Raw genomic sequence first — 10,858 nt, forward strand, 5'->3', positions numbered from 1 at the left:
GCGTTTCTTAAGAGTATTTCTCCAGGCCTGTTCGGTGATAGGACTGAGAGCACCGTCAGACTGCAGTCTATAATAATTTGAACCCTTAGCCCTGGTACACACTGTCGGAAATTCCGACTAAAAAAAATGTCCGATCGGACCGAGTTGTCGGATAATCCGACCATGTGTGGGGCTCCATCTGACTTTTTCCGTCGGAATGTCCGACCAACAAAGTTTGAGAGCTGGATATAAAATTTTCAGACAACATGATCCGATCGGACTTTGTCCGATCGCTTGTAGAGAATTCCGATCGGACAAAGTGACCCACGCATGCTAAGATCAAATTCCGAGACCAAAGCTATTGGCTACTAGCCTGAACGTAGTCCCGTCGTAAAAACAAACGAACGTCATCACGTTCCAAACGATCAGATTTTTCGAACAACTTTGTCCGACCGTGTGTATGGAACACCAGTTTCGGAAAAGTTTGATGGATTTTGTTGTCGGAATGTTCCGACCGTGCGTACAAGGGCTTACAGTGTGTACGCGGGATAAGTTGGCCATGCCTGCTGTTCGAACTGTGAGAGGTTTCTTGGGGCTGCAGTTCCTCCGAGATCCACAAGGTGGTGATCTCACTTGTACCCAGACAGGAAGTGATGTCAGCTACAGACAGGAAGTTCCGGGTCAGAGTTGAGTCAGGAGGAAGTAGAAAGAAGACATTGTTGGAACTGGCAGCAGAGGAGGTAATAAGATCTTATTTTCTATTTACACCCAGTAACCCCCCCGTCATGTTCCGTCCTCTTCCTCCATAGTCGCTGTGACGTCTTTTATCTCCGGCAGATGATGATACTCGCATATATAGTGTGGAAACCTAGATTAACCCCTTCAGGGGCAGAACATTCTCTTCATATTGGAGATGTGTCACCTTATCACTCTTTCCCACCGCTGACCTCTTCTCCTTAGCAACCTCTTCTAACAAAGGATGAGGATCACCATCAATTTGTTATCAAAATTTGATCCAATTTCCGGGATTCAAATTTTGGTTGAATTTGTAGCTTATTTTATTAAAAGGGACTTATATAGGCATCGGCAATTTACGCAAAGAGCTTCATATACGTATAAATTGTACATTCACGTCAGTCTCTACCCTCAAGGAGCTTACAATCTAAGGTCCCCAACTCACATTCATAGATACGGTATCTCACAAAAGTGAGTACACCCCCTCAGTCACATTTTTGTAAATCTTTTCTTCTCTCTTTTCATTTGACAACACTGAAGAAGTGACACTTGTCTACAATGTAAAGTAGTGAGTGTACAGCTTGTATAACAGTGTAAATTTGCCGTCCCCCTCAAAATAACTCAACACACAGCCATTCATGTCTAAACCGCTGGCAACAAAAGTCAGTACGCCCCTAAGTGAAAGTATCCAAGTTGGGCCCAAAGTGTCAATACTTTGTGTGGCCGCCATTATTTTCCAGCACTGCCTTATCCCTCTTGGGCATGGAGGTCACCAGAGCTTCACAGGTCACCACTGAAGTCCTCTTCCCCTCCTCCATGATGACATCACAGAGCTGGTGGATGTTAGAGACCTTGCGCTCCTCCACCTTCCGTTTGTGGATGTCCCACAGATCATCAATAGGGTTTAGGTCTGGAGACATGCTTGGCCAGTCAAGGCAATGGTGGTCTTGGAGGTGTGTTTGAGGTTGTTATCATGTTGGAATACTGCCCTGCGGCCCAGTCTCTGAAGGGAGGGGCTCATGCTCTGCTTCAGTATGTCACAGTACATGTTGACATTCATGGTTCCCTCAATGAACTGTAGCTCCCCAGGCCCTCATAATTACCCTCAGAGTACTTACCTCTAGTACAGATGCCGTAAGCTATTGATCATATATATGCTACATTGTTTGTACCACATATTCTGGGAAGTTACCTTTTCATTGTATGTTGCATACCACTAAATAAAAAAATAAATAAAAAAAAGAAGTCACAGGGTCCTGGGAAAGGTGGAGGGCTTCTGTGACCTGGCCGCAACAGCACAGCAAAGTGTGAAGCAGGGCTGCAGCCCAGGTCCAGACAGGCAGCACCGTCACTGAGAAGAAGGGGCAAGGAGAAAGGTAAGACTCAGTTAACCCTCCTCCACGCCCCTTGGGTTTTAAATACCTGGGCTTGGGGCTCAATCCTGTGGCCAGGCAAATTGATGCTTGGCACCAGGGTAGACCTCGCGATAGGCGCTGCCGTCTCCTGCTCAGCCACACATAGCAGTGTAGCCTTTTTCGATTCCAAAAGACACAGCAGAATGCAAAAAAGTGGGGCCGCGCCATGAACGGTGGGGATCAGTGCACCCCCCCCCCCCCCCACAGAGCGGAAGGTCTGCAGCCATGCATGTACATGCATACGCAGTTACAGAAGGGCGTCTGACTGTCTGGTGCCTCACACAGAGTTGGTGTGGGGTGGAGGGGCCTTCATGTGAGGTGTTGGGAGAGGAATGGTGATTTGGGCTGTCCTGTCTGCCTTCATGCAATTGGTGTAGAGTAGTGCGGAGACATGCGGGGATTGGAAGAGAAGAATACGCCTGACAATCTCAGTTAAAAAAAAAGGACCTTTTACAGGTAGTTTTAGCACATGTGTTTTCATTAGGCAGTACTAACATACGAACACCATGTAATCCAATCTACATGTTCCAATTCCCACTGGGGGGAAGCCCACCTATAAACCCCTTATATCCCCATCCTAATATTGTACAACCAATGCAGTCCAGGTAATTCTCCGCTATCCGTCTACAGGGAAACCCGCATAGATCACATGACCACATCAGAGAGGATGGAGGAGGACCGGAGTCACATGACTGAGAGGAGGATACTAAACCTCACCCTGGAGATCATCTACCTGCTGACCGGAGAGGTGAGGAGGATTCTGGGAGGTCACATGACATCACTCTTATCTCTATTAATAAAACACAGACCTGACCGGAGAGGTGAGGAGGATTCTGGGAGGTCACATGACATCACTCTTATCTCTATTAATAAAACACAGACCTGACCGGAGAGGTGAGGAGGATTCTGGGAGGTCACATGGCTTCACTCTTATCTCTATTAATAAAACACAGACCTGACCGGAGAGGTGAGGAGGATTCTGGGAGGTCACATGACATCAGTCTTATCTCTATTAATAAAACACGGACCTGACCGGAGAGGTGAGGAGAATTCTGGGAGGTCACATGACTTCACTCTTATCTCTATTAATAAAACACAGACCTGACCGGAGAGGTGAGGAGGATTCTGGGAGGTCACATGACTTCACTCTTATCTCTATTAATAAAACCCAGACCTGACCGGAGAGGTGAGGAGGATTCTGGGAGGTCACATGACATCACTCTTATCTCTATTAATAAAACACAGACCTGACCGGAGAGGTGAGGAGGATTCTGGGAGGTCACATGACTTCACTCTTATCTCTATTAATAAAACCCAGACCTGACCGGAGAGGTGAGGAGGATTCTGGGAGGTCACATGACATCACTCTTATCTCTATTAATAAAAACACGGACCTGACCGGAGAGGTGAGGAGGATTCTGGGAGGTCACATGACATCACTCTTATCTCTATTAATAAAAACACAGACCTGACCGGAGAGGTGAGGAGGATTCTGGGAGGTCACATGACATCACTCTTATCTCTATTAATAAAACACAGACCTGACCGGAGAGGTGAGGAGGATTCTGGGAGGTCACATGACATCACTCTTATCTCTATTAATAAAAACACAGACCTGACCGGAGAGGTGAGGAGGATTCTGGGATTCTAACATGATGTTCCTATTGGTTCTCCAATACAGAGATTTCCTCTTGTGAAGTCCGGTGATCATATGACCATCACAGTGCCTCCATGTGACTCCCTAAAACCTGAGAGACACAACATGGAGAAGATTCTAGAAGTCACCAAGAAGATGATGGAGCTGCTGACAGGAGAGGTGAGGAGGATTCTGGGAATTCTGGGACATTATCCAGTAACAGACAAGGGATGTGTCTGGATGGTGACTGTATCATTGTGTGTGTCAGGTTCCTATAAGGTGTCAGGATGTCACTGTCTATTTCTCCATGGAGGAGTGGGAGTATTTAGAAGGACACAAGGATCTCTACAAGGACGTCATGATGGACAATCAGCCGCCCCTCACATCACCGGGTAAGAGGAGACTTTATTGTAAAGGAGAGAGCAGTACGGAGGCTCCACCCATCCCCCATCATCTGATAAACACATAGAAACAATGTATTCAGTCAGTGTGTGTGTTTCCTACAGATGGATCCAGTAATGGGAACCCACCAGAGAGATGTCCCCGTCCTCTGTATTCCCGGGATTCCACACAGGAAGGACACACCATCCCCCACCATCATCAGGTAGGTGAGGAACAATTATTGGTAGTTATACAGTAATTTATACTCAAGCTTTTTTGTTACAATATGTTTTCTCTTTTAAATATTTAGAGTAGAAATCTCGGGGGTGATAATATTGTTGTTAAAGAAGAGTATAAAGAGGCGGATGAGGAGTATGGAGTGATGAAGGAGCTTTCTGAAAGACACAAGGATATCATAATAGAGCCATCAAGTAACAGAAACCCACCAGAGAGATGTCCCCCTCCTCTGTATTCCCGGGATTCCACACAGGAAGGTCACACCATCCCCCACCATCATCAGGTAGATGAGGAACAATCACTGATAGTATCATTAGGATCTGTACATTATCTGCATTGTTAGCATTGATGTCATTTTTATTATATATTCAGAGTGGAAACCTGAGAGATCCTAAAGTTGGTGTTAAAGAAGAGATAAAAGAGGAGGATGGTAGGGTGGAGGAAGTACACAAAGATCTGTACCAGGACACCATGGTGGAGTCATCCAGCTACAGGAACCCACCAGAGAGATGTCCCCGTCCTCTGTATTCCACACAGGAAGGTCACACCATCCCCCACCATCATCAGGTAGGTGGAGTTGAGGGGTCGGGAACATAAAGTGATTGAACACTCTGACATGTGGAGATGATGTGTGGACTCTACAAGATGATATTTTCTATGTGATCTCACATCATAAATACTTCTATGTTACAGATGTTATTTTCTGCCATTCTGTTGGTTTAGGGTGAAGATCTGATGAACATGAAAGTTGAGGGTGAAGTAGAAGAGACGTATGTGAGGGATGATCAGCAATATATGGAGGAGGCTGGAATGACGAGGACATTCATAGAGGAGGACACTCCTACAGAGATCAGCACAGGTGACCCATCATATATTCTTCTCTTATCTCTGCTCTGTTACTGTTCACTGATTGGTCCAGAGTAGGGTGGGAGCTGAGTGATATCAGCCAATAATAGGTTGATAATGGTTGGTTCTTCTTTCAGCTGAATTATAGCTAAATGCTAACATAAACCTCTATTAACGGTCTTGTTGGGATTAAAAGCAAGGTTCCCTCCAGTGCTGCATATCACCAGAAGCCTAGGCCTATGGTCACTTGTTCTATGGAAAAGGGTCTGCAAGTCTGAACTTTGACCCTCTTGTCTATCAGAGGTCACATGACCCAGTGCCTAGGCTTGTGGTTGTGTGAAGAGCATGGACCTCCCAGTCCCCATTGGTTCCTGCTCTTCTGACAAGGCTGTGTAAATGTAGAAGTGATCTGGGAGGAGGACCAAAGGACTGAAGAGGGGGGAAGAGTCCCGGCTGGTTGGGACCTCCACAGAGAACATCTCCTCACTCATATCTACCTGATCCAGATGGGATCTTGATGGAAGTGAACTAACCCTCTCATATCTATTGATGATGTTTTTATATTTTTCCAGGACACGCCATGGAGAAACCCTCAAAGGATCCTCTCACTTTATCTCCAGGTTGTAGAATGGAAGATGAGGACATCACAGGAGATTGTGGAGGAGAAAAGACAATGATCTCCACTATGGATGGTGGACTTCACAGTGTGGATAGACCATGGAATCCCTCCGACTCTGAGCAACCTCGTACTGTGGGGGATGGGGCCGGAATTCAGGGAGGGAAGACCTTTCCCTGTCCCGATTGTGCGGAAAGTTTTAGCTCTGCAGTTGATCTTATCATACATCAGAGGTCCCACACGGGGGAGAAGCTTCTTTCCTGTCCTGAGTGCAGGGAATGTTTTTTTCATATAGGAGAATTCCGCAAACATTACAGATCTCACACGGGGAAGAAGCCGTATTGCTGTTCTGAGTGCGGGAAATATTTTTCGGAAAAGATCACGCTTTCCAGACATCAGAAACTGCACACGGGCGACCGGCCATACGCCTGCTCCGAGTGCGGGAAATGTTATACGCTCAAACATATCCTTGAAAGTCATCAGAGAACTCACACGGGGGAGAAGCCGTATAAATGCAGCGAGTGCACAAAATGTTATTACCGGCGATCAGATCTTGTCAATCATCAGAGATCGCACACGGGTGAGAAGCCGTATGCCTGCCCTGAGTGCGGGAAACGTTTTTCGCAAAAGTGCCATCTCACTGAACATCAGCTGCGCCACACCGGGACGAAGCTGTTTTCCTGCGCCGAGTGCGGGAAATGTTTCTCAAATAAGTCCAGCTTTTATAATCATCAGGGATTGCACACGGGTGAGAAGCCGCATTCCTGTTCTGAGTGCGGGAAATGTTTTGCGCAAAAATCTGAGCTTGTCACGCATCAGAGGTCTCACATGGGAGAGAAGCCGTATTCCTGCCCTGAGTGCGGGAAATGTTTTGCACAGAAGGGCCATCTTTCCAGACATCAAAGATTACACACGGGGGAAAAGCCGTATTCCTGCTCTGAGTGCGGGAAAAGTTTCGCACGAAAGTCCAACCTCACTGAACATCAGATCCGGCACACGGGGACAAAGCTGTTTTCCTGCACTGAGTGCGGGAAATGTTATCTATGGAAATCAGAATTTGTCAAACATCAGATGTCTCACACAGGGGGAGAAGCCGTATGCCTTCCTTGAATACGAGAAATGTTTTTCAAGTCTTGACTTAAACATAAGAGAACCCACACAACCCTTGAGGTTTATTAGCGCCCCGAGTGCGGGAAATGTCTTCTATATGGATCATGTCGTACATCAGAGATCTCACACTGGGAAGAAGCTCACCTTGATAGACACCTCAGAAAACACGTGGCTGAGCGCTCCTCTGGTTTTTCTGTTTAACGAAAGGCTTCAAAAAGGAATTCAGAGTTGACTAAAGCTTCCAAACTTCTGTCTGGCTTAGGCTGGCCAACCGCCTGTAGAACATGTAGCACCCTCTAGTGTGCTACTAATGTTACTGTAGGAAAATGTAAGTTATGACTCATGGTAAGTTATATGAGTCTGAAATTGGGTCAGGGTTACTGCAGGTCAGGCTGGATGACTTAACAGAGGCAGGTCTTTGGTACCTCCCCGTGGATCGAGAACTTTGAAAAAGCTTCCTAAAGTTAGTGGGTGGAGGCCAGGAGGGACTGATCGGCATACTTGAAGGAACTTGGCCAATCCCCAGGCAGAGTGTCCTGGCAAGGTGGCTAGGTTTGTCCATCTAGAGTTGCCACTTGCATAGGATCCCAGACGGATTGAACAGGTTTCATTTGTGCCTAACGTGCAAATCTACATGTAGCGCACTCTCGTGTGCTGCTTGTGTTAGTGTAGGAAAATTTAAGTTATGAGCCATGGTTAGTTTGTGAGTCTGAAAACGGGTCAGGGTTATGGCAGGTCAGGCTGGATGGCTTCACAGAAGCAGGTCTTTGGTACCTCCCCCTGGATCCAGAAGTTTGGAGAAGCTTCTGGAAGTTAGTGGGTGGAGGCCAGGAGGGACTGATCGATATACTTGAAGGAACTTGGCCAATCCCCAGGCAGAATGTTCTGGCAGGGTGGCTAGGTCAGTTCATTTAGACTTGCTACTTGCATAGGACCCCAGACGGATTGAACAGGTTTCATTTGTGCCTAACGTGCAAATGTACATGTAGCACCCTTTAGTGTGCTACTAGTGTTAGTGTAGGCAAATTTAAGTTATGACTCATGGTTAGTTTGTGAGTATGAAATTGGGTCAGGGTTACTGCAGCTCAGGCTGGATGGCTTCATAGAAGCAGGTCTTTGCTACCTCCTCATGGATCTAGAAGTTTGGAGAAGCTTCTGGAAGTTAGTGGGTGGAGGCCAGGAGGGACTGATTGATATACTTGAAGGAACTTGGCCAATCCCCAGGCAGAGTGTCCTGCAAAGGTGGCTAAATTTGTCCATCTACAGTTGCCACTTGCATAGGATCCCAGATGGATTGAACAGGTTTCATTTGTGCCTAACGTGCAAATCTACATGTAGCGCACTCTCGTGTGCTGCTTGTGTTAGTGTAGGAAAATTTAAGTTATGAGCCATGGTTAGTTTGTGAGTCTGAAAACGGGTCAGGGTTATGGCAGGTCAGGCTGGATGGCTTCACAGAAGCAGGTCTTTGGTACCTCCCCCTGGATCCAGAAGTTTGGAGAAGCTTCTGGAAGTTAGTGGGTGGAGGCCAGGAGGGACTGATCGATATACTTGAAGGAACTTGGCCAATCCCCAGGCAGAATGTTCTGGCAGGGTGGCTAGGTCAGTTCATTTAGACTTGCTACTTGCATAGGACCCCAGACGGATTGAACAGGTTTCATTTGTGCCTAACGTGCAAATGTACATGTAGCACCCTTTAGTGTGCTACTAGTGTTAGTGTAGGCAAATTTAAGTTATGACTCATGGTTAGTTTGTGAGTATGAAATTGGGTCAGGGTTACTGCAGCTCAGGCTGGATGGCTTCATAGAAGCAGGTCTTTGGTACCTCCTCCTGGATCTAGAAGTTTGGAGAAGCTTCTGGAAGTTAGTGGGTGGAGGCCAAGATGGATTGATCTGCATACTTGAAGGAACTTGGCCAATCCCCAGGCAGAATGTCCTGGCAGGGTGACTAGGTCAGCCCATCTAGACTTGCAAATTGCATAGGATCCCAGACGGATTAAACAGGTTTCATTTGTGCCGAATATGTGCACTTGTACACATAGCACCCTCTAGTTTGTTAATAGTGTAAATTTACTGTAAGTTATTACTCATGGTAAGTTATGCGAGTCTGAAATTGGGTCTGGGTTACTGCAGGTCAGGCTGGATAACTTCACAGAGGCAGTTCTCTGGAACCACCCCCTGGATCTAGAAGTTTGGAGAAGCTTCTGGAAGTCAGTGGGTGGAGGCCAGGATGGACTGATCTGCATACTTGAAGGAACTTGGCCAATCCCCAGGCAGAATGTTCTGGCAGGGTGGCTAGGTCAGCCCATCGAGACTTGCCACTTGCAAAGTATCCCAGACAGATTGAACAGGTTTAGCTTGCGCCTAACATGCACATGTACATGTAGCACCCTCTAGTGTTAGTGCAGGAAAATTTTTGTTATGACTCATGGTTAGTTTGTGAGTCTATAATGAAGTTAGAAGGTGGAGGCCAGGAGGGACTGATCTGCATACTTGAAGGAACATGGCCAATTCCCAGGCAGAATGCTCTGGCAGGGTGGCTAGGACAGCCCTTAAAAATGGGGAAGCCATGCCAGCAGAGGAGTGCTGAGGAGGCTGCCGGTGGCCTAGAAGGGGACCCCTGTGTCTGGGGGGCTCTTCTTCCAGGCTGGGCTTGGGAAGTTCCTATCAGAGTCTCGGTTGGAGAAGGAACCTTGCCTGAGGAGCAGCAGGGAGCAAAGAGGACAGAGTGAGTACATCAGCACAACCAGGGATTCAGGAGGGGAACGACTCACATGTAGCAAGCCTTTCAAGGAGGGCTGCACTGTGCTTAAACCTTCCTATCCCTTGCCCTAGGAGATCTTCGGAGCAGCCAGGTGGGCTGGTGGACAAGCGGCCAGGAGGGCTGGTAGTTCCTGCAGGCAGTAGAGCTGGGAGCAGTTCTACAGAGGAGATTCTGAAAACAGCTCACAACATATTGTGCCATTTTCTAAGAGGACTGAGAGCTCCTAGTCCTTAATGGACTTTTGCTTTAGATCACTAAAGATTGATGGTGTTCAGAAAGGAGGACAGGCCAGTGTTTTGTACATAGGGAGGACGATGTCACCATTCATTGTTTACCATAAGCCCTTTTACTCCATGGAAGTTATTACCCCCAAGTTATTATTCATCTTACTCATTGGAAAGTTAAAAATGCAAATATAATGACAGTTTTATATGAAACAAAGATTAAAGATTTACATTTTTAAAAACATGATGTTCTCTGTAACTTTTCTATGTCCCGTGTCCCTCTAAACAAGAGGATTAGCATGAATATAAACAGCCCAGTCTTGTGAGGAGTCAAACCATGTTTCTGGAACACCAACCACATCTCCAACCACAAGATCATCTTTCTTCTTCACTTTCATATCACATCTAAAATAGAGAAACCCCCCTCCATCTTTTCTATGTCCCGTGTCCCTCTAAACAAGAGGATCAGCATGAATACAAACAGCCCAGTCTTGTGAGGAGTCAAGCCATGTTTCTGGAACACCAACCACATCTCCAACCACAAGATCATCTTTCTTCTTCACTTTCACATCACATCTAACATAGAGAAACCCCCCTCCATCTTTTCTATGTCCCGTGTCCCTCTAAACAAGAGAATTAGCATGAATATAAACAGCCCAGTCTTGTGAGGAGTCAAGCCGTGTTTCTGGACCACCAACCACAAGATCATCTTTCTTCCTCACTTAAGTTTCACATCACATCTAACATAGAGAAACCCTCTTTTAAGATGCTAAAATATTATCAGTCTCACTTCATCATGGGCTGCTAAGATGTTAGCAGTCTTGCTGGATCATTAGTTGCTAAGAGCTTAGCAGTCTCACTTCATCATTGGCTGCCAAGATGTTAGAAGTCTCACTGCACCATTGGTTGCTAAGATTTT

General features: G+C 46.5%; 2 protein-coding genes across 2 annotated transcripts; both read left to right on the forward strand.

The window, feature by feature from the left end:
- The first annotated feature begins 671 nt into the window (after positions 1–671).
- LOC143955956 (gastrula zinc finger protein XlCGF66.1-like) lies at positions 672–4,420 on the forward strand. Its single transcript, XM_077466081.1, has 5 exons — positions 672–719; positions 2,760–2,877; positions 3,811–3,945; positions 4,034–4,157; positions 4,272–4,420. Exons 2-5 carry the CDS (start codon positions 2,779–2,781, stop codon positions 4,403–4,405), a joined length of 492 nt encoding a protein of 163 aa, XP_077322207.1. The 5' UTR covers positions 672–719; positions 2,760–2,778; the 3' UTR covers positions 4,406–4,420.
- A 555-nt stretch (positions 4,421–4,975) lies between these two features.
- Positions 4,976–10,147, forward strand: LOC143955803 (uncharacterized). The gene is made up of 2 exons (XM_077465924.1): positions 4,976–5,242; positions 5,802–10,147. The coding sequence occupies exons 1-2, from the start codon at positions 5,119–5,121 to the stop codon at positions 6,953–6,955; spliced, it is 1,278 nt and encodes a 425-aa protein (XP_077322050.1). The 5' UTR covers positions 4,976–5,118; the 3' UTR covers positions 6,956–10,147.
- Positions 10,148–10,858: the final 711 nt, after the last annotated feature.

This window comes from Lithobates pipiens, unplaced genomic scaffold, assembly GCF_037356315.1.
Source record: "Lithobates pipiens isolate NorthernLeopardFrog02 unplaced genomic scaffold, aLitPip1_a1.2 Scaffold_35, whole genome shotgun sequence".
Taxonomy (NCBI): Eukaryota; Metazoa; Chordata; class Amphibia; order Anura; family Ranidae; genus Lithobates; species Lithobates pipiens.